General features: G+C 37.5%; 2 protein-coding genes across 4 annotated transcripts; both read right to left on the reverse strand.

Moving 5' to 3' along the window:
* Positions 1 to 228: 228 nt before the first annotated feature.
* On the reverse strand, positions 229 to 7,227 carry LOC116303488 (2-acylglycerol O-acyltransferase 2). Its single transcript, XM_031713042.2, has 5 exons — positions 6,658 to 7,227; positions 4,260 to 4,708; positions 1,805 to 2,024; positions 823 to 1,019; positions 229 to 584 (listed from the first exon to the last, which is right to left on the reverse strand). The coding sequence occupies exons 2-5, from the start codon at positions 4,684 to 4,686 to the stop codon at positions 424 to 426; spliced, it is 1,005 nt and encodes a 334-aa protein (XP_031568902.1). The 5' UTR covers positions 4,687 to 4,708; positions 6,658 to 7,227; the 3' UTR covers positions 229 to 423.
* Positions 7,228 to 8,546: 1,319 nt separating this feature from the next.
* LOC116303487 (2-acylglycerol O-acyltransferase 2-A) lies at positions 8,547 to 23,318 on the reverse strand. Of its 3 annotated transcripts, XM_031713041.2 has the most exons (6): positions 23,168 to 23,316; positions 13,398 to 13,422; positions 10,801 to 11,240; positions 10,132 to 10,351; positions 9,602 to 9,792; positions 8,547 to 9,141 (listed from the first exon to the last, which is right to left on the reverse strand). In XM_031713041.2, exons 3-6 carry the CDS (start codon positions 11,231 to 11,233, stop codon positions 8,981 to 8,983), a joined length of 1,005 nt encoding a protein of 334 aa, XP_031568901.1. In that variant the 5' UTR covers positions 11,234 to 11,240; positions 13,398 to 13,422; positions 23,168 to 23,316; the 3' UTR covers positions 8,547 to 8,980. The 3 variants fall into 3 exon arrangements, with proteins under 3 accessions (XP_031568901.1, XP_031568899.1, XP_031568900.1); XM_031713039.2 differs by lacking the exon at positions 13,398 to 13,422 and having other exon boundaries at positions 23,168 to 23,318; XM_031713040.2 differs by lacking the exons at positions 13,398 to 13,422; positions 23,168 to 23,316 and adding an exon at positions 20,293 to 20,447.
* Positions 23,319 to 23,620: the final 302 nt, after the last annotated feature.

Below are 23,620 nucleotides of genomic sequence, written 5' to 3' on the forward strand. Positions count from 1 at the left end.
TATTATATTTTTTACGGCGTAGGGTTGTTTTTCATTTAAATGATAAGAAACGTAATTTTATATCACAATTTTTCTCATAAATTCAATTTCCAAGGTTAGCCATATGAGAAAATAAATGGGTAGTCAATTTAATCGTGGACGCGTATGAAATACTTATTTTTCTCATAAATTCAATTTCCAAGGTTAGCCATATAAGAAAATAAATGGGTAGTCATTTAAACATGGACGTGTATGAAATACTTATTTTATTACAAATTAATTGTATTGCTAATTTTATTTTATTACGCGTATAAAATACTTATTTTTCTCATAAATTCAGTTTCCAAAGTTAGAATAAATGAGTGGTCAATTTAATCATGGACGCGTATGAAATCGTAGGAAATACGTAATATTTTACACTTTTTTCACAAGTCGGGAAAAATATCACATCTCGTCTAGAATCAAGTGAACATCTTTGGGGTCGTTGTATTTCATTTTGTGTTTGTCGAACAAGTCTTTGAGTTCTTGGACGTAAAGTGAATGAAGGTAGTTTATCTGTTCTGGAGTTGGATCATCACGTTTCTGTACGTCTATTGGCGCTCCAACTGATAATAAAATAATACAGGCAGTTGTTCAATGAAGTAAGGAATGACTAGTGGTGGTGGTGATGGTGATGATGATGATGATGGTGATGATGATGGTGATAATGATGGTGATGATGATGATGATGATAATGATGGTGATGATGATGGCGATGATGAGGATGATGATAATGATGGTGATGATGATTATGATGATGATTATGATGATGGTGATGATGACACAAGTCATTAATTCCCTTACCCACAACAGTGATTGGCTTTCTTCTTGGCATCACGCCAAATGTCTCCACGTCACGGAAAGCTAGTAGGCTGTATTTGATGAAAACCTGAGCCCATTTCGATAGGTTGACTTTGTTCTCCAATCTCGAAGGTAAAGCAGATGGCGGTTGGTGGAACATGTCGTTCTGACCAAATGCAAATACAGGGACAAGAGATGATCTGAATGAAAAAGATATTTGTGGACCATTAGTAGTGAAAACTGTGACGATGATGGCGATGCTGATGATGGTAATCATGATATTGATGGTAATGGTGATGTCGGTGATATTTATGATGCTAGCAGCAATAGTTATGCAAATGCGCTGAGACCTACAACTGGCTGTAAATGATAATGATGGTTATGGTAGTGATGATGATGATGATGATGGTGATGATGATTATGATGGTGATAATGATTGTGATGGTGATGATGATTTATGATAGACCAAATTCAAAACTCGCACCGATGTGAGGCTTAAGTTGTGAACAAAGGGATCTGGCGTGACTCAAAGTAATCTGGCGTGATTCAAAAGTCACGAATCACGCCAGATTCCTTTGTTCACAACTTAAGCCTCACATCGGTGCGAGTTTTGAATTTGGTCTATAGTGATGATGATTATGATAGTGATGATGATTATGATGGTGATGATGATTATGATGGTGATGATGATTATGATGCTGATGATGGTTATGATAGCGATACATGATGGTGATGATGATGATAATGCAAGATGATGATTATGACGATGATGCGCGCGCCGCCTATCACAACGGTGGCCGTAGGTTCGATTTTATGTGAGTAGAATTGTTTTTTTGGGGCTCTATTGCGTGCTTCGATCGAACCAGGATTTCTTTTAGGCTTCTCGAGCTTGAGTAAGTAAAAATCATAACAGATTGGCAAACCACTCCTGCCATTGGACGAAAAATAAAAATAAATCAGCTTTTTTGTTTCCATGACTACGAACCCAGTTTTCAGAGCAAGTTTGACGAATCCCTTGCGCCGATTCAGTACCAGCTGATACCAAGATGGGCTCGTGTAAAGAACCTCTGACGAACCGCCGATCAGCGTCACTACACACTGTCCAGATCCTTCATTAGTGAGCACGTATTCCAGGCTGTCACGTGATACGCTGATCATCCCAGCAGCCATTGCGAACTCGCGAAATCCAGGAAACCATCCAAAGACTATAAGGGAAAAGTAGGACCGGGGTTAATTAACGATTATTGGCCTCAGGCTCAGTGAATACAGGGGAATATTTACCGAGACGCGAGTCTTTTTAAGGTCTTAAAACAAGTCAATTTAATAGATAACGGAGAGAGAGGTTTTTTTTACAAATCTTATTTATCTCTGCAAGCAACACACATGGACAAACGAGCGTGCGCTGCGCGTTATATTCCCCTGTAGGTAAACATATATAGCAGCATAAGACGTAAATTGTGACCAATGAACGCGCCGGATTTATTATATTCACTTGCGTAAAAATACTAAAAAGCGATACTGATAGATAAAACAATATTTAGAAGAGTATTTAGTAAAAAATCCCAGTAATAAGATGTATAGAGGATAATAGAGATACGGGGTGCTTTCCATTTACGCGGAAAAACCGGAAATTCCAGTTGGAAAAGCAAATAGTATGTGTCATTCCCATAGGAGAAATCCGGAAAACGAGCACTTCAAATTGAGTTTTTTTTCTATTTTTCCCGCTCTTTTCTGTTCTTCCAGTAGACGCGTGTACAAACTGTCGGAATTGTCAAATTTTCCCGCCCTTTTCTTAACATTGGCAAACAAATTTCCAAACGGATGGATCGATGGATTCATCTTCTCGTGTCGAGAATATCTTACTCGTTCCCTGCGCTCACCCGTTAGATATGACCTCAATTACACTCGAAGATGAAATTCGTATCTCAAAGCGGCCATGTAATATGATTCTTTTCAACGCATAAATTCGAAAAATGATATTTCATAGAGAGAACAAGGTCATTTATTGTCGAAACGAATACCCAAGGACGTTCTCGTCTAACGATCAGTGTCGGTGAAAATACTATGAAAATTGATTGTGCAAATTAGAGGAAATAAGATAACAATAATGATGATAATAATGATGGTAATAATAATGATAATAATGATAATAATAATAGTAATAACTATATGTAATAGGACTCCATGCTGTCCAATTAAGAAATAATTGGACGAGGAAAATTTCGAGGACTGACAAAATTCGATGAGGCCGTAGGCCGAGTCCAAGTTGGCAGTCAAAGGAATTTTTCGAGTCTAATTATTTCTTGATTGGGGATCCATTGAAATCCATTACCTTCCATTAACATGCGATACTCTTACATAATAATTCTATTGCATAATCTAGCCGTGTTTGAAGACTTTGTTTAATTAATCAGGGTGACATGTGACAGTAATTTTGTTAACTGATTAAACTAGTACTTGTGGCCCTCGAGTTTTTTTTTACCACCGGAACTGAAGATGGTCGTCACCAGCATCAAGTACTTACCTCTGTATAAAGCGGACGTAAAAGACCCATTGAAAATGGTCGTCACCAGCAGATATAATTACAAAGAAAAAAAAATTCCTCAGTTATTTTAAGACCGAGGCTTGAACCACGACCTTCCGCACAACAGGCCGACGCTCTTACCAGCTGAGCTAACCGGAATGCTTTCCTTACGTTAAAAGCAAGTTGTTCTGTAGTCTCATCTTACACGAATATTTACAATGTAAATGTTTGTTTATCAGGCTCTATGGGGTCACCAAAAACACAACAACAATAATGATAATAATGAGAGGAAGACGAATCGTTGCGTTTTTTATCCTCTTGGTCCATTGGTAAGAACCGCAGTTTCAATAGGGAATGTGTACGAGCACGAATCTCTAGCAGAAAGCATGTTGGGAAACCGAGTACTAGACAAATCAGAATAAGGATAGCGAAAAAAATACTCTTTTATTTTCTTCTGTTGAAATACTTACAGTTTCATAGAAAATGTCGAAGGAAAAATTGTCAGAGGGATTTTTAGAGGAGCTGAAAAACCGTTAAGTACTCGATTTACTATCACGCTTTGTGCTAGAGATTCGTGCTCGTGCACATTGACTATTATCGTGCTGTTAGAAGATTCAGCAGCTAGGCTTCTGTAACGAGAGATTTAAAGATTTCCTGTCATAATGAATAGACTTTGTTGTTCCCTGTGTGAGTATCGCAGTATAAATACTGTGGTGTTGTTAGAGGATTTGGCGGCTAGGCTTCTGTCACGAGAGTTAAAGATTTCCTGTCATAATGAATAGACTTTGTTGTTTCATGATCATTTTAGCCGCAATTTCTCCCCCCGCCCCCCAAACTTGTTTTTCTGGGTTGTTTTTTTTTTTTTTTCTTTTCTTTTCTTTTTTTTACAAATAATATAATACAGAATAACACGTACCTGAGTGCATCGCGACTCGTGACATTAATCCCGGAAATAGTTGCCCAAAACCAGCAGCTTCTGAACCAAAACAAACGAGTGCTCCATCAGGGAGCATACCATGTGGATGGTAGCCAAGAATGTAGTTCTTGTTCGAGTCGAGCTCGGTTGTTTTGACCAGAGTGATTGGGAAGTAGTCTCGTATGATGTTAAATATTCTCCATCTTTTAACAAAGCAGTATTTGAATGGCCTTCCTCCTTTAGAAGGGGTGTCCCAGTCGTACCACAGCCACATCGAGTAAAACAAAAGGAAAGGCCAGAATAGAGGATAAGATGCTGCTATAACAATGATTGTTATGGAAAATAATGAGGTCAGTCCTGTCCATACCAGTGAATAAACCAGTCGAAGACAGACGGACTCCAAAAGTTCTTTCAATACGTTCTTCATCCAGGCAATTATCGTCTTGAATCTTTGGAAAAAAGTACTTCAATGTATCATTTTTTTCCGTAGAAATTGTTTTTTTTTTTTTCTTTGTAAAACATGTACATCTTGAAAAAAGGTCAGACACAGACCAGACCGCCAGTCGATAAGGTGTTCCTTTATCATGGGTTAGTGAGCTCCACTTATTCGACTGTTGACTCGATTGAATCATATGGTGCCAATACTCGAGGATTTGATATCTAGCTCCTGGCCCGCTGACAGATGTTTTTAACATTAGAGAGTTTTAGATTGACTTTTTCTCCCCGCAAACGGCAAACGTGACCACGTTTTCATCGTTTTCCGGTATTTTACTTTACCTTTTACAAACCTTCTCACCAAGCGCAAATACTCTTTTGTTTTTCTACTACTTGGACTTTTTTGCGATTCTTTTTCAGTAATTTAAAAGAATTTTTTACTGGTCAACTGACGTTTCACGTTTGCCGTGAACGTAAATCTAAAACTCTCTATTATCTCGGTATTACGTAATTTCGTCTAACACATGACTTCACTTGTTTTTATTTAGCTACGAATTCTAGAGCTCGGATCAACATCCCTTTTACTTGTGCTAAGATCCCCCCCAAAAAACATGAAAGATGAAATTAAAAAGCGTTTAAAAAGTTTGTTCCCAAAAATATCGACCCCGTTTGAGCTGCGCCACGTACGGGCTGTACTTGGGGTGGTGATTAGCGACGACGAGTTATATTTTTAAATATTGAACTCGGCTCTACATCGAAGGGATGCAGAGATGTAACTCTAGTACCCCGTTCACACTAGAGGGATATGCCCGTGAAGCGAAGCTGTAAGCGGCTGTACAGTGCGTTGCCCAATATTGTGCCACTTCAAGTTGTAATGCCGACTATTTTTTCTGTACACTAGCCCCCACTATTCTGATAATGTTATGTTTTTTCACAACAAATCAAATTTATCTGTTATACTATATAGACAATCTTATTGAAATCCTAACAAATTATTAAAAAAAGTAATTGTAAAATCAATTAATTGTAAAGTAATGAATTTTGAATTTTCCGACAGCAACTAGATGCCCAGTTTCGTGCCACCGGTTCTAGTTGCTCGCCACTGCGAAGAAGGGTGATTTTTGACAAACAATAAGCAATAAATTGAGATAAATCTCACTAGAGTGGTTATATTTGACCTGTAACACAAAATTTTATAATACACGACTAACAGGCAAAGTAAAACAAAAGAAAGCAATGGAGTTAAATCTTAATATACTGAATTAATAAGTATCATCACTCTATAATCCCATATAATCAGCTGTTGTATTATTTTCAAATTCTTTTTGTTTACATTCGCATTGTTTCTTCATTCTTTCTTTAGTCTAGTATAGTTTGGGATGATATAATTAATCTGCAATAAGACTACATGCCTGTCCAATTCGGAAATAATTGAATTCAAAAAATTCCTCTGACTGCCAAAATTAGACTCTTCTAATTTTGTCATGTCGGAATTTTTTTCATCCAATTATTTCCAAATTGGACAGCATGTAGTCTTATTACCTATAGCAATTACTTAATATTATTAACTTTGTACGACAAGTAGAGTTAGGACATTTAACCCGTGAAATAAAAATCATTAGTCAAAGTGTAATAGAGTGAAATCCGTGAAACTTTAGTAATACTAAATAGCACAATTTCATGCAAATTCCATCGCTTTCTTTTTTTAGGTAGCACTATTTTGTACTATTTAGTAATTAGTGTTTCACGGATTTACTGTGGTCACTCTACTCAAATAGACACAAAATAAAACAATGAACTTAAGGTCTACTTAAATATGGTAGTCTAATATTAATTTATCTTCAATTTAGATTTTGAGCCATTTCTTTGAAATTACAGGACTTAAGACCCCATCTTCAAGCGCTATTCATTTCACTGCACAAAAAAATCTCGTGAATTTGAGCCGTAGATAAAATAAACTCACCTGACTATAATGCTGCCTCGTCGGCTTCTCAGTATATCAAAAAGGCTGCCAATTATGCATTCGGAAGCTGTAATGCTTAGCTTTCTTTTCTTCGATTTTCGGAAATGATAATTAGTGGTCGCGAAATTTGAACCTTATAGTTTTGGCACGAGACTGGTATCGGCAAGTCCGCGATCATGAATACTTCTTTCAAGTACCCATAATAGGACGTTTGCATGATGGCGTCATTTGACTCCCACTACCATAATGCTTCGCAAATATTCTTTTTTTATTTAAATTTGTATTCCCTCGTGAGAATAGTAAGACAATCGTAAAATGTTGCTCTTAAAACATCTACCAAACTCAGGCCCCGTCCACACTATGCCGGATAAATTTGAATCCGCAACTTTCACACCGAAACCGAAAAAAAAAGTTTTCCGTCCACACATGAAAATGGATAAAATGTTTCGCGTCCACACTATTCCGATCAGAGGCGGCAAAAACGCTTCTTTGCACATCTGTGCATTTTTTCATCGAAGCTGAAATTGAACCCGCTGTGAATTTTTAGCCTTCCCGCCATGTTCCCATGACAATCATGACGTCATCGTATTCGAGAAATTTCGGATACGAAATGTTCTCCGTCCACACTAATGCGGCTAGCCTGCGCTCCACTCTGGAGACCGTATTCGAAAACATTCGTTTTCGCCCGGACTAGTGTGGACGGTAGGCCTAACCGAATAAATAAAAAAATTATCCGGCATAGTGTGGACGGGGCCTTACCCGACTCACGAAAACAAATGTATTTTTGTGGAGCTACCCTTGCCTCGCCCTGCAGATATTCATTCCAAATTTCAAGCATTCTTTACATGTGATTTAAGATACTATTTACACTCTGAAATGATACATATGTAATTACTTTTAGGTTATGAACTTAAGGTCTTTCCCTACGTTAAAAGTTACGAGTAAAGGCTTTATGCGTGTTGCGTTACTCCTCATTTTGACATTGTGGCGGGGCAGACACTAGAGAAAAACGTTTGCGCATGCGTGCACTTCAGCACGTTTTCTAAGAATTTTGAAGAGTTTGAGTGAGAAAATAAATGTTTGTTTTCTCCAAGTATACGAAAAAGTTCGAGAGTATACTTGTGTCAGACCAGGATATTGTATTAACAAACACAATATGAAAAAATTAGTATTAAAGTGCCTATGACCCCTAACTCCATGTTTTCAGCATTGATTCTACATGAAGTTAAAAATTAAATAGTAAAATATTTGTATATGATTTGAGTGATGCATCTTGGAGATATCAAGGTTTATACTTCCAGTATGCTAATGAGTGTGATGTCATAGGAGGCATTATAAATATACGAAAATTTAGGGGTCATAGGCACTTTAAGTTTCAAGCATGGACACTAAGTTTTGGCATTTGGTGAAGTCCAATTTATCAGGCATGTTTGAGAGTCAATTTTACTTATGTTTTGATTAATTACTGGGATACCTGTGATGTCCCAGTCTTTAAATGCGTTTGTTTTTTTCCCCTGTATTCGACAAGTTGCGCAATAGTACCCGTGGCTCATTGCTCGATACCATGACAACGAACAGTCCAATCAGGTTGAAGTAGTGTTGTGTCGGAATGATCAATACTTGTGATTGACAGGATCACCTGACAACCAACGGTCCAATCAGGGTAAATTAGCATAATTTAAAATCCTTAATTCCTCTTGGTTCATGTTATGATATTATGTTGTGTTCACGCGACTCTCTCGTGGGCTTATTTCTATGTTATGTTGACTTCAACACAAGCTACCATGAATAGCTTCGGTGAGTGTGATTTATTTGAGAAAGCCGCCCAATTATCTGTTTTTCTACGCGATAATAACGAGTCATTATCAATAAAGAAATGTAGATCTCGATACGAGAAAGTTGTTTATTTTAGTCATTGCATTCGTACACGTGCTGTTTGTGGGGCTTTTGCAAAATGTTACTGTTTGTTTTATGGTCGTCGTGCTAAAAGACATTGCTTTTTTTTTACGTGTATTCTTACACCGAACTGGTAAAAGGTTTTTTCATAAAGAATTAAATTTTTCCTTGCCCACATTTATTCTTTATTTATTCTTTATTCTTTGTTACTTTTCTTTATTCTATAAATCACTGACCATTTACTACTTTTGCAAAAAGTTGCCACATCCTTGGGCATGCGCATCGATCCGCGAAATAAAGAAATTATACTCTTGGGAACGACACGTGGTCTAAAATGGGAAACTATTAAACGACCAAGCCGAAGAGATCTATTGCTACATCGGTGTCCCAGATTACGTAGCCAGATTACTCTACAGCGCAACACGATTCAGTCTTCATCCAGAATTAATTGAGTGTCTTTGTGAACGCCATACTGCACTTTGTGTTTGTCAAACAACTCCTTCAACTCATCGACATACGCGGAGTGAAGTTCGTCTATCTCATCATAAGTTGGGAAAGCTACTTTTTCGACTTCAATTGGCGCTCCAACTGGTAAAGGACAAGAAAGATTAATTAGATAACATGAGACAGAGTTGTAGACAGTATACGTAGTCGATGTGTTTGGGAATCTAGTGCACTCGTCCCTCAACCCTTGGGATGTCGGGATCGATTCCGGGACTCGGCATGAAATGTAAGTATAGTTTTTTAGTTCTCTTCCTTGATTCAACAAGGATTCGAGGGTTTTAATTTTCTCCGGGTTTTCAGGATTTGCTCTCCATCAAAACTCAACCCTGACTTAAATCGACCCAGAGGTTCAGTTTCAGGGTTCAATCTGTGAGTTAGCCATGCCCTGACTTAGATCAGCCCAGAGGTTGTTTCAGGGTTTGATCTGAGTTAGCCATGCCCTGACTTAGATCAGCCCAGAGGTTGTTTCAGGGTTTGATCTGTGAGTTGACCATGCCCTGACTTAGATCAGCCCAGGGGTTGTTTTAGGGTTCGAGATACTTGCCAATGACAGTGATTGGCGCTCTTCTTGGTATGATACCAAAGGTACTGACATCATGAATAATCAGCGTTGTAAACTTAAGCATCACCCTAAGCCATAGTGTAAAAATTTCTCCTAATCTCGAAGGCAAGGAAGAGCGAGGTTGGTGAAACATGTCGTTCTGACCAAACGCGAATACAGGGACGAGAGACGATCTACGTGAAGACAAAATTTAACGTTATTTTAGCCATGAATAGTACTTTCTGGGAAAGATTTAACTGAAATTTATGATTTCGGCAAAATTATTAAACAGAGACTTATTAAACAGAGCACCATCATGTAATGGCAGCCATGAGGCAGGAACGATTTAATCAGGTCTGATCTGATTTACATGAGAAAGAATTTAGTTTGCCAGGTGGAAAAGACTCTATTGTTGTGCCTCCTGTCGTGGCTGCTGCCATCAAGTTTTGGTGCAAAGCTTCTATGTAAAAGAAAAGATCCGGAGAGGGTGAGTTAAGTTGGGAGAACCAAGATAAAGTTTTTTTTCGCCATACCCTGTTTCCAGTGCAAGTTTAGCAAATCCTTTCCGTCTGTTCAGCACCAGATGGTACGAGGAGGGACTGGTGTTCAGCACTTCTCTCGTTCCTCCTATCACATCCACTACAGCGTATCCTTTGTCTTTCTGATCTAGCACGTACTCCAGGCTGTCACGTGACACGCTGATGATCCCAGTCGCCATCACGAGCTCACGAAATATGGGGTATTTCCTGAAGACTGAAAGAAAATGAAAGGAAAATCTTGGTATAATGGACAAGGCCTCATTCCTACACAGAGGACTGAGCAAACAAGTTTTTAATTAAAGTTAACTGATTTTATGTTTCGATATTTAAAGCTTTCAATAATAGTAGGCTTTAACTTTTAGCCTAATAGTAGCTCATCCAATCAGAATGCAGCATTGATGATGACCACTGGTTGGATTTGACTAATAGAAAATAGAACGAGGCCGTAACACTATATATATATTTTTCTATTTTCATTTGTTCTTTAAACAACTCAGGATTTTCCTTCTTGTCTATGACGTCACGCAATCATCAGTCAGAGTTTCAGTTGTTAACTTTGGCAACAATTTGTCCCAACACAGCGGGGAACCAAAATCCTAAGTCGTATAAAGCTCCTCATCGGAGTTTTGCCTCGTTCACATAAGCTAACCATATTACACTTACATGAAATCATTGCCAAACGAGGCTTGATTCCCGGAAATAGTCGCCCAAAACCAGCAGCTTCTGAACCAAAACAAACGAGTGCTCCATCAGGGAGCATACCGTGTGGATGGTAGCCAAGAATGTAGTTCTTGTTCGGGTCGAGCTCGGTCGTTTTGACCAGAGTGATTGGGAAGTAGTCTCGTATAATGTTAAATATTCTCCATCTTCTAACAAAACAGTATTTGAATGGTCTTCCTCCTTTAGAAGGGGTGTCCCAGTCGTACCACAGCCAAACCGGGTAAAACAAAAGGAAGGGCCAGAATAGAGGACATAGCAAAGCGAGTATGAAGAGTACACCTGACAAGACGTATGTGGTCCCAGAAAATGTAATGACATACACCAGTGCCAGACTTAATCGTTCACTTATCGATGCTGGAGCTCGATTATCATTCATTTTTACCCTGCAATATGAGCGACAATACATTGTTTCAAAATACGTGTATGCTTTGAAGTCTGTAAATATAATACTATAAACCGTGTCGGGCGCGTCGACCATGTGATGTTTACACAATGTTCCATGCATCATGGCTTTGTTTTCACTACAAATGTTAACTTGCGTAAAATTCCTGGAGGTGTTTTAATCCGACGCCCACCTCAGTTTCAAGAATGACACTGTGATTTGCCCATTTATTTGGTAGGACAACTTAAACCATCTTGCTAGGTAGTTTAACTTTGCCTTATTTCCGGTGTCGTAATTAAGGAGGCTCGAAACGGTATTTCTTGAGCGCGCGCGCTCTATAAATTTTAATATTCAAAATGAAAAAAATCAAAAACTCTGTGGTGAAATTCCTTCAAATTTTGCATATGGCTCTTTAGTTTATGTTTTCGAAAACTTAAGGAAAAATTTTAAAAATTCTATAAGAGGGAACTATTCCAAACAAATTTTATTGATTTTTACGAATTTTCTCTTACAGATTTTTTTCTTTTCTTGTCAAAAAGAAGATTACGATACAAAGTTTAAATATTCCGGTTTAAAAAAAAATCACCATTTGGTTCCTGAGTTATGATTTTTTATATAAACATTTTTGATGGCACACCAAGGGCTCTGATGTTGTCATAGCAACGTCTACGTCATTTTTTCATGCTCATTGTGATCTTTGGTTTATAGTCTTTGGCTTTCCGGGTTTACTTACTGTCGTATTATAGCCATATTAATTTTTTTAGTTCATAATTGTAAGTGTATTTGAAGGCACAAAACACTTTCCAGCCTCCTTAAGGACGGTGCCTACTATTGTCCACGCACACACGTACTGCGCATCTACATTCGAGGAATTTCAAAATTTATTACTGGAATTGCACGAAACAAAGTGTTTACTACCAAAACAGGTAGAGTGACAATCGCGCCCGAAAAAAAGCAGTCGCCAATGACGATTAAGATAAACGTATCTGATTACATTCCTGAGCCCTGGGCCCAGTTGTTCAAAGCCCGATTAGTACTTATCCTGGGTTAATCCTGGATCAGCGCTAATCCAGCTTTGAACAACCCGGCCCAGAGCGGCAATTTAACTTTGATGTTAAGATTCAAATTTGACTGTTACTGACCGCAGGCTCAAAGCTCAAAGCTAATTAACCGCCCCGGGCTGAGGAATGTAACCAGATACGTTTATCTTAATCGTCATTGGCGACTGCTTTTTTTCGGGCGCGATTGTCACTCTACCTGCTTCGGTAGTAAACGTATCTGGTTACATTCCTCAGCCCGAGGCGGTTAATTAGCTTTGAACTTTGAGCTTGCTGTAAGTAACGGTCAAATTTGAATCTTAACATCAAAGTTAAATTGCCGCTCTGGGCTCAGGAATGTAATCAGATACAAATGTGTCGTAGTAGATAATTTTATCACCGTAAATACGAAAGATAATAGACTGACGTTTCGGACGTTAGTCCTTCGTCGGAGTCGATGGGCCATTGACTCCGACGAAGGACTAACGTCCGAAACGTCAGTCTATTATCTTTCGTATTTACGGTGATAAAATTATCTACTACGACACATTTGTTTCAACCAAAAAACACCGACGCAGTCCAAACTAGTGCCAAAACTAGTCGTTATCTACATATTTGTAATATAATCAGATACGTTTATCTTAATCGTCATTGGCCACTTCCTTTTTAGGGTGCGATTGTCACTACCTGTTTTGGTAGTATTTTCGATAAACTGAGTTAAAGAATAAAACGATTTTAAGTAACCCAGGCTTGTTAAAGAGATAACGACTACGACTCGGGTTTGCATAACTGTCTCGAATTCTCCCAACCTCCCCTCGTGTTGCTATCAGGCTATGTAAACACGGAAGAAGTTTTCTATTGCTTAAATATATTTGTGTAATTATAGTTCTGAAAATCTTTTCTTGGTAGCTAAACACTTTAATCATGAAAGTCTATTAGAGTGCTCACACTAAATCCGTGAAACAAATACTAATTTTTAGCACTAAATAGTGATAACTAAACAATAGAAAACAAAGGATTCTGCATGAAATAGTACTAATTAGTACTATTTAATGTTCACGGTTTTAGTGCGTGCACTCTACTTTGGACTTCTCAATCTAAAAAATCATCTTCTTACGTACCAAATGTTTCAGAAATTCTTTTCTGCTGTGAAGTAAAAAGTCAATAATAACTTTACTTCAAACCCAATATTCTTCCTGGAACTTTAAAGCTTGAAAATGTCGAGTTTTTCTCTGTGTTTTTCTTTTGCGTGGCGGGGATGCAGCATGTTTAGCTTGATGTGCAAACGCGCCGAAAACAGAGTTTGTCACGCCGTTTTGTATGCTGTGTAACGCTTGTCACGCATTCGGCATAAGATTTAACCCTAGTAATATTCTTTAAAAATTCGTATCTCTTAAAAGCGCCTGGATACTCCTATTTTTTCTTTGTTTAAAATAAAGTAAATGCCAAATTACCCTTGTGAAATGAAAATTATGAAAAATAATTGGTTTTTAAAAGAATATGGACACAATCTCTATGTGTCTAATGATCGAAAAATAGGGAGCACGAAGCTAAAAATTTATATATTTTATAGCGAGCTATTATAGTCATGATAGCAGGGGTATATTTTAGTCAATAAACAGTGTGTCAGTCATATAGGACGATTTAAAATGGAAATTTATCAAAATATTTTCCAAAAAAGGTTTTTTTTTCGTGTTAGTAAAATAGTGACGTCATCACTTTTTAACGATTTTTAAGCTATATTATTTCTCTTAAATGCATGGTGACCCCTATTTTTTTAACCAGAATTTAACAACCCTTTGATAGGTAAAAACAATTCACATAGTCATTTAAAAAATAATTGATTCTCAATTAGTAGGCACCATCCTTAAGCTAGTTTAAATGTTTTCCCAATATTGTCCACTTTTGGGCGTTCCGAAAGTTCTTTAATCTTAGCATTGGGAGAACGTTCTTGCTTCCTTTTGAGTATTATGTACTGAGTAATATTTGAAAGGAATTATAGAATTGTTCGTAAACTACATACAATTAGAATGTAACACACTAGCTCGTAATGCGGTGTGCTACCCCTTAATTATAGTACTGTATAAATACAGATGCGGATATTCAGTATTCTTGACCATACTAAGACTCCTTCGTGTCCGACGAAATAAAAATCTTTATTAAAATAAGCGACATAAATTCGTTTAGAAATGTATTCAAACCGATTGGCTTGTTTGGACCGGGTTTGTAATTCCCGACCTATTAGTTTCAGCTCGTCTGAATCAAATAAAAGTTAAAAATACCTTTTTATCCTTGTTATGTACACTTAAAGTGTTTTTAATATCCAAACCATTAAAGTGGATGAAGACTCGGTCAATAAAACGATTCGAAACTCAGTGAAGCGTCTTTCATCATCATCATCATCATCATCATCATCATCATCATGATGTCTCAAGAGAATATTACTTAATATTCTCTTGAGTGTCTTTATTAAATCGATAAAATACATATCAATTTTTACAATAAAATATATAGAACTTACAGGCGATATGAATGAAAAAGAAAATTTTTAACTAATTACAAATATTTCAAAACTAATGTATTTATAAAGCTGGTCTTAAAACGCTCTGTGTCAATTCTAGACATTATAAAGCTAATATTTCTAAGATTTACATTTGTACGTAAAAGAAAACCGTAAAATTTGTACGTAAAAGAAAATCATTTACGGCCAATGTTATGAGCTTCATTACCGCGTAGTATTTAACGACAATTTCATGTATATATCGTATTAATTAAAAAGACTGAAAGCCTCATAGTTTCCTTTAGGCTAATGGTTATTTTCGAAGCTAGCTCAGGCTCTGAATGACAAAAAATGCGGATCTTTAGAAATCTTCTTTTACCGCTCATTTATATTACTTCTAAATGAGGAGAGCCCGGCGGAGTCACAGCTTCAGCTGCTGAGCCAGCGTATGAGCCATGAATCTATGAACACGTCAATCAAATCCATATATGGGTGATCTTGCGCAACTTTGCCATTTTGTCGAGCAGGGGAAAAAAACCAAAGTCATTCAACGACTGGGCTTCCAAAGGCAACCCAGTATACGTAAAAAAAGGCTGCTGAAGAGGGATCCCTAAAGAGACTAACCAGAAGGGGTACTATGTACTTATTGACTGAGTGGGGGAAGGGCCGTACGGGAAAATATTTGGATCGAGGTGATGCCGTACAAATGACCGAGAGCCAAATATTTTCCCGTACGGCCCGACCTAACTCGGCCAATAAGCATTTTATCATATGACCCTCACGAAAAGAAAAATAATTGAAAAAAAGAAAGCGCGCGGATTCGAGCAGGGCCGTATGGCTTCGTACGGCCCTGCTCGCTCAAAGACGTACGGCCCTGCTCACGCCATTTTCCCGAAGGTTTTTCTGAGAGCGCGCGCCCAGGCAGATATGGGTCATATGATAATAGTAAATGTTATTAGTCTCTAACAAAACACTCTTCTAAAAGACAAACCGAATGCTACAATAAACCATCCTACATTGTTTTCTTTCTTTTGGATTATTAAAATATAAGCAAGTAAAGGTTTTCTTTATGATTGACGGATTTCAAGTCTTTCACTGGGTCAGGGGTCAAATTAGTGATTCATATTCCCCTTAGCGCAGTAAAACTCATTGTAGCCTGCGTGGTCTGCGTGCAGCCGGACTTTTCTCTCGTATTAATAGTTAGTTAATTCGGCTGCACGCAGGCTAAACTCATTGCTTTCAAAATACAATTTTTTTAATACAATTATTTTCCAATACCAAATAAAATCCATTTTTGTTATAAAACATTCTTAAATTTGAGATATTTTCCGCCTGGCCGTGTTTTCATCGTGTTTGTTACCAGATACCACCAAGTTCCTTTGCGGGATCTGTCCATAAAGTGTCGTTGCTACGTCAAGTTGTCTGTTGTGTTCATTTGCCTCTTATGATTGGTTTCTCGGGGAAAACAGCAGCCGTATATGGTAGTTTTTGCCTTATTTAAGTAGATATGAAATGACAGTTCTGGCAGGCGGAGCAATGTACTCCTCCCGGAGCACTCCGGAGCCAGCGTAGCAAGATGCTCCACCTGGAGCACTCCGGAGCAAGTGGAGCAAGGTTCTCTCCCCTACCCCGGGCTCTAAATGACGGTGACGTATTCTAAAGTGAGGTGTTGGTCCACTATACTATCATGGACTTGATGTTTTATCTTCTATCAAAAATAGTTATGGGTGTCATACGCCACCTGGATCCGGAGCCGCTCCGGATTCGGCCGGATGCTCTGACTTCTTGCCCGAATATCTGGATAGCTCATGTCTATTTTTAGTATAGCCCTCTACTTAAGCCATCTTCAAGATTACCCCCCTTTCTCCTGGCAGTTGGATAATAGGTCGTATCTATTTTTAGAAGTTCGACTTTCCAAACTTCTCTCTAGGTATCTGAATGGGTTATATCTATTGTTAAAAATGTTTTCCCCCAATATTCTGGGTTTATCCGATGAACCCTTAGAGAGCCCCTGGGGCTCTTCATATGGAAAAAAAAAAGAGTAACGCAACTACGCGGCATGGAGTCGCAAAGGGATTTTGGCGCCATATGTGACGTTTTTTCTCTAGTCTTTAGCCAACAAGTTCCTGTTGACAGGGTAGACTGGGATACCTGGAGCACCTGGTTTCAACATGAATGGAGTATTTAGTTGGTTGAGTTTCCAAATATACTGATAAAGTATTTCGTGACGTCTCGAAGAATGATAAACCAAACCCTGGGTGGGACGGTTTACTAGTATCAGAGTCTCTAAGAATCCAAAGGAGGAGTAAAAATGAGTTGTAAAATTTCGAACGACAGTGTTAAAAGCCGTTTGTAGGCAGAGCGTATATGCCATACTCATGAAACTCAATCTGGAACTCCAATTCCAGTTCCGAGATCCGGATTTTGGCATACGTAATAAGCTTCGTAATTCAACCACGTTTCAAAAGCATGCACATTCGCACGGCTCGCTTTAAAATCAAAATGCTTTATTTTAAACGTAAATACAGGCTAATATTTGCTCAAAACCTCTTTCATAATTGACTTACATTTGATAATTTATCGATATTTTTTAATGAATCGACATTTTTCTGAAGAAAAATTAAAGGAGATCAAAACGCTTCGAACGGCTGGAATGTGCGTAGCAAATTATTTATTTTGCTTCATCAAATAGAATCTTAAAATAAATATTGCTATGTACCCCATTGTCCTTTGTGAGTAGACTTTGAAGCCAAAACAGTTAATATAAATACATAAATATAGGCTATAAGACTATTGTCAAGTTCAAGAGAATAACGAGTGAATGAGTTTGTTTATACTATCGCTTATCGTAATTCTGTCTCTTGAAACCCTGTTCTCCTCGTGGACCTTCGCTTGTTCGTGCAGAAAATACTGTTCGAGTAGATGAATCATGAATAGTTAACCAAAAAACACTTTTGCCCATGAAGTTTATTGAAAATTCTTAGAAATAATCGCTTCGAAATCATCGCTATCTTCTCGGCTTGAAATCCTTGTTTACGAAATTGATAAATTAATATTTCTAGTTCGGCTGTCTTGAATTACGGCGGTCAACAAAATAGAGCATGCGTAGACATAAACCTGTGCCACGTGATATGCTAACTTCGCCCTCTCATAATCACTTGACAACATAGTGACATTGATTGACATCTGGTACATGATAATCGATTGTACTATAGACGGGAACCCTATAGCAGATACCCACAAAGGTCTCTTGGGTAAGTTCCTGAAGACCCCTGGGTAACTATTGCGCAACTTTGTCATTTTGTCGAGGAGAAAAAGATACAAATGAAAAAAAACAAAGGCATTTTACGACTGTGATTCACAGGTATCCCAGTAAAAACGTATGCTTCTAGTAAATTCGCAATTGTGTCAAAGGGTTTTAACCAATGTCTGTGAAAGTTTGCAAGCTTAAATTAGACATAACTTAGAAAGATTTCACCAGAGTACAACGTGGTAAGTCGTTTTGTTTCAATTTGACAAGCGTGACATTTAATTCGCATAAGATTTCAACTTTGTAAATCGCTCATAACTTTCTTACTATCAAATATTCTGAGGTGTACTTGATGAAAAGTTTTATTTTTGTGTCTAGATTCATTGATAAAATTATTAGACTGATTGATTAAAACGCGGCGATTATAACTCAAAAATAAGCGCTTTTTGCGATTTCCAATTACTTACATCAATTTCAAAAATTCTTCCCCTTTTTTCAACTTAATGGAGATTTTATGATTTTTCATATAATTCTATATATTATAAACATGTTGAGGTTTGAGTTTGGAATATTTCTATGCAATTGGGATGTAAAATGACACCAATTAGCCTCCATTACCACTTAACAGTACTTGAAGTAATGTGTCAAAGCCGACAATGTAGACAGGAGGGGATTTCAATAGTAAGCAATTGTTAATTGCGCGGACTTGAAATCCTGTCCAGTCCGACATTGAAGGCTTTGAAATGACTTCTCATGCTTATTAATTATTCGACTTGGAGTAGCTGGAACAAAATTAGTTCAGTCCTATAGGACGAATTAATTTTGTTCCAGTTACTACAGACTGAATGCATTTCTTTCACAAGACTTTATTAGGTTTCAAGTAACATCATGTGACCCAAAAATAGCCCATTGATTGGCTGGTTTACTCATGAATTATTAATGAATATGAGAACTTTACTTTACAAACGTTTAGCTCTAGAGCGTAATATTTCCCACTTCGTCCTACACTTCACGAAACACTGAAGCACATGCAAATATAGTGAGAGATAACGATCGAAACTATCGACTAGAACAAACAGCTTGAGGTCTAGACATCAGTAGATCGATCGTCAGCTACTTTGACTCTTCCAATGAAATTATGACGTTTTCGAAAAAAAATCTGATCTATCGCGTTTTCTACTTCAGTTTACTCTCTTATTTTTCTTGTTTTACTTTTGCATTTCAGACATTTTAAATAAAACTACACTATATGAGCATGTATTAACACCACTGCTGTATGTGAAACGAGTTCTGCATGGTAAAATAATAATATTTATTTCATATTTTCTCAATGTTTTTTACGACTGTATACCTTGCTTAGAAATTTCACCCTAAAAGCTATTTGAAATGACGTAAGATATATACGCATATATATATATATATACCACCCAAAACACGCACATATACACAAAAAGATACATAGTTGTTCTTTGTGTTGGTTGAGCAGATCTTCTCTTTTACCTCTTCCTTCTTTCCTACTTCTATTCTCGGAGAATCAAAAGGGAAGACGAATACGACCTAATAGTTTAACTTCAATAATCTTTAAATATATATATTCAAAACATTCTAGAAAATTCATGGAGAAAGCACACTTTCATAACAACTGCATGAGTCGGCTTGTTTTTGGTGAATCACCTGGAGAGCTGGAGTTTCAAAAGAAATACTGAAACAATCCATTGAAAACAAACTGATCAACTTGGACAGAAAATGAGGCCCCGGAAAGGTTAACTTACTAGTCCAGTAACAAATTTCTGTCTTAAGATACCATGCCGGAAGAGCATGAGGTAGTGATTGACTGCATGAACCATAATTTGATCTGTTGGCTGTTCAACAGGGCTTCGCTTGATTCAGTTGAATAGCGGATTGGCAGAATAATGCTGGCGTAGATATGATAAACGCGCATACAGTAAATTTCTCTTCTCTTCTCTCTTCAAACAGCCTCTCGTCGGATATATTAAAGTTAGGATATGGCCAAATTTACTATCAAGATTTCGAAATTTTCACTCGAGAAAAACTCGATAGAGCGTTACATAATCGACTCTGCAAGAACGATTAATAGAAAGATTTGAAAATTGCTCATGATTTAGTAGTGCAAAAGGATCAAACTTTAGCTACACTAACATAATCTAAGATAAGATCTTTAAAAAAATTATGAAAGTTCGGCAACACGAAAGAGAAAATATAAGAGCAAAAGTCGAAAATACGCTTCGAATGATGAAAGACCCACCTTAAACAATCCTGATTTCGGTTCGGTACTAACAAACTTCTATACAGCACTAGACTTGTTTATACGTTTTTGGCACAACCTCACTTACTGACCTTCTACATGTCCTGCAGGGTTTTTTAATGGGCGTGGAGAGGCCTGGCGGTTTCCTGCTGGCAGGCCTATTTTCTTTTTGTTTTGGTGCCGCTCTGCTAGCAGGGAAACCATATACCAAATATTGCATGACATTTACCTAGGTTCCAGACCTCCAAATCACCCCTAAATTGTACTGAGCAAAATGTTTCTAACAAAGCTCAAAAGTTTTTCTGCAGATATTAAATTTACCGCAGTATCATGTCAAGTTCACAATAGAGATTGAAATTGAGAGATTGCGCGGATAGACTGGAGCGAATAAACAAATCGGCGAGTATTCGTGCAGCTAGTTGCAGTGAGATGTTCTAATAAAAACAGGTCCTATATCAAAACCTATTGAGTTTGGTACTGAAGTCTGTTAGTGGTAGAGATACCGTAGTTCAATTTTCGGTGCATAAAATATCGATTATCGGTTCAAATTTGAACAACATTAGAGTCGAGTTGGAGTACAAGTCCAGTGAATGGTTCGAAAATTCGAAAGTTCGAAAAGTCTAAGTTCGGTTAGTCACCCTCGCATCCGTTTCTGGCACTAAAAACGGATGCGAGGGCAAGGACGGATCCAGGGTTTTTTGAAGGGGGGTCTCAGGGGTAAATTTTGTGGGTAAGGGAATCCCAGTCGCATTTTTACCACAGGAAGCCCATTTGACCTCAGGAATGACAGGGGGGTCGCGAACCCCCCGACCCTCCCCCTGGATCCGCCCTTGGAGGGAGACTAAAGTTCGGTTGGTGTTTTGAAAAAAGTTCTAGGGTAAGTTTCAACAATACATGCAGCAAATCAGCAGAGAATCTAATATTAAAATTTTCGCTGGATTACTTTCATCTGATGTTTTTGGTTTACTGTGTTAGTGTTCTGGGCCCAGTTGTTCAAAGACCGATTAGTGCTAATCCTGGGTTAACTCTTGATAAGACCTATAGAGTTAATTAATCCTGGATTAGCGCTAATCCAGCTTTGAACAACAGGGACGGCGGAACCGGGGGGGCTGGGGGAGCTTCAGCCCCCCAACTTTCTGTGAATTTTTAATACATAAGGGGAAGCAGTCCATGTCCGCTATAACTTCAATACCGGTACCATTTTTGATAACTTTCACGAGAGATATTATAATTAATTTTATTCGACTCATGACCCACAGACTCACGACTCACGACTCATTGACTCACCGGACTCATAAAATCCCAGACGACGGATCCCAGACGACCTCTCTGAATTAATTAAATCCGAAGCGAATGAGCATTTCATATATTTATTCAGTTCAAGGAGGTTATCGAAGCGAAACTAAGATCTGATTAAAGATAAATCATTCTCATCAGTGGGAATATCAGGTAGATATATGTATACCGGATTGCGAGACCGACGCTATGACCACTAGACCATGCTGTCTCCTTTTGAGTGTGTGGTCCGTTTCAACGCAAAAACTGACAACATAATCCGTATTAAATAAATGAATAAAGATAAATATAACAGAATAATTTAACAGAAAATAATGTATGGAACTTTCGTCGGGACTTTGAAACCTGTCCTTAAAAGAGGTGTCCTTATTAAGCGGGTGTTACTTTAAGAAAGCAACTTCCTCAAGCAACCACCCTTTACACAATTACTTACCTAAGCGTAAATAACGTCTTATAATATTTGAGACTCCCTTCTGTAGTTAGGCCAAGAGTTCGCACCGCTAGCTTTCAAAATTCATTTGTAAATACGCTGATTTTTAAACATGATTTATTGCAGTAATGAACACTTTTCAAGTAGTACCCACTGATGTAATTGCGCGTTTTTCATTAATTTACGTTAGTTTATTTATATATTTATCGTATCATAAGATATGTATTTTTACCCGGCTTTTGACTAATAAAAACATATTATTATTATTATTATTATTATTACACTTTTAAAGCACACTTTCATAACAACTGCATGAGCCCTAAAATATCGTGTGTGGATCATACCCGGGGGGGTACCCTGTTTATGACAAAAAAACTCAAAATTGTAGACCCTGTTTATGACAAAAGATATAATTAATTGCACTGAGTTCCTGTTTCAATTATCATGTCAGCTCGCGTATTGTTTTTTTTTCAAAACATGTCTGGAAATACAAATGTTTCGGCTAAATTGTTTAAAAATACTAGTTCAGACGATTTATTATATATTTTACAATCATATGGCCAATTCCCGAAACAATCCATTGAAAACAAACTGATCAACTTGGAAAGAAAATGAGGACCCCGAAAGGTTATTTTACTAGTCCAGTAACAAATTTCTGTCCAAAGATACCATGGCTCTTCGATCAACAGGTTTACCGTTGTTTACTTTTGGTAGAAGAGCATGCATAAGGTAGTGGTTGACTGCATGAACCATAATTTGATCTGTTGGCTGTTCAACAGGACTTCGCTTGAATCATGCGGGTGTAGATATGATAAACGCACATACAGTATATATTTTTCGATTTGATTTTATCGAATCTTCAGCCTTCGGTCTAATATATTAAAGTTAGGTCATTGCTAGATTTTGATATCAAGATTTCGAAGTATCACTCGAGAAAAACTCTACAGAGTCTTAGAAGGTAATCGACTCTGCTAGAACGCGAAATAGAAAGATTTGAAAATTGCTCATGATTTAGCAGTGCAAAAGGATCAAACTTTAGTTACACCCACTGATAATCTAAGATATAAAATCTTTAAAAAAAGTATGATAGTCCGGCAATACGAAAGAGACTAAACCTAAGAGCAAAAGTCGCAGTAATGAAAGACCTACCTTAAACAGTGTTATATCTCCAAGCCTGATTTCGGTTCGGTAACAAACTCAGTACTATCCAGAAACCTCCTTTTTCAACACTAGACCTGTTTATAAGTTTTGGCACAACCTCTACGTGTTCTGCAGGTCTTTATTGGGAGAGAGCCGGATGTCTGGGGGTGAAACTATATACCAAATATTGCATGACGTATGTCTAGGTTCCAGACCTCCAAATTACCCCTAAAACGTTTCTAACAAAATTCAAAAGGTTTCCTGCAGATATTTTATTTACCGCAGTATCATGTCAAGTTCGTTATTCAATCTCACAATAGAGATTGAAATTTAATTTAAGATATTTGATTTATCGGAAAAAGGCCTTTACTATCAATTTTTTCACATCAATAATAGCAAAAATGCAAAGTTCCGTTAAGATTGCACTAGAATGACGAAGGTACGAATTTGTCAAATTAAGAA

Source organism: Actinia tenebrosa, unplaced genomic scaffold, assembly GCF_029948245.1.
Source record: "Actinia tenebrosa isolate PJP-AT-01 unplaced genomic scaffold, QUT_ActTen_1.0 PGA_scaffold0__85_contigs__length_37466705, whole genome shotgun sequence".
Classification (NCBI taxonomy): Eukaryota; Metazoa; Cnidaria; class Anthozoa; order Actiniaria; family Actiniidae; genus Actinia; species Actinia tenebrosa.

Bases quoted from the DNA above. Each gene is read 5' to 3' on its own strand.
- LOC116303488 (XM_031713042.2), bottom strand. From the start codon at position 4,686: ATGAAGAACGTATTGAAAGAACTTTTGGAGTCCGTCTGTCTTCGACTG. The intron at 1,020-1,804 runs GTTCGTAGTCAT...TTTTTCATTCAG, and splicing joins AAACTTGCTCTGAAAACTGG to ATCATCTCTTGTCCCTGTAT. The intron at 585-822 runs GTAAGGGAATTA...TTTTATTATCAG, and splicing joins AAAGCCAATCACTGTTGTGG to TTGGAGCGCCAATAGACGTA.
- LOC116303487 (XM_031713039.2), bottom strand. From the start codon at position 11,233: ATGAATGATAATCGAGCTCCAGCATCGATAAGTGAACGATTAAGTCTG. The intron at 10,352-10,800 runs GTAAGTGTAATA...ATTTTCTTTCAG, and splicing joins TCGTTTGGCAATGATTTCAT to TCTTCAGGAAATACCCCATA. The intron at 9,793-10,131 runs GTATGGCGAAAA...GTCTTCACGTAG, and splicing joins AAACTTGCACTGGAAACAGG to ATCGTCTCTCGTCCCTGTAT.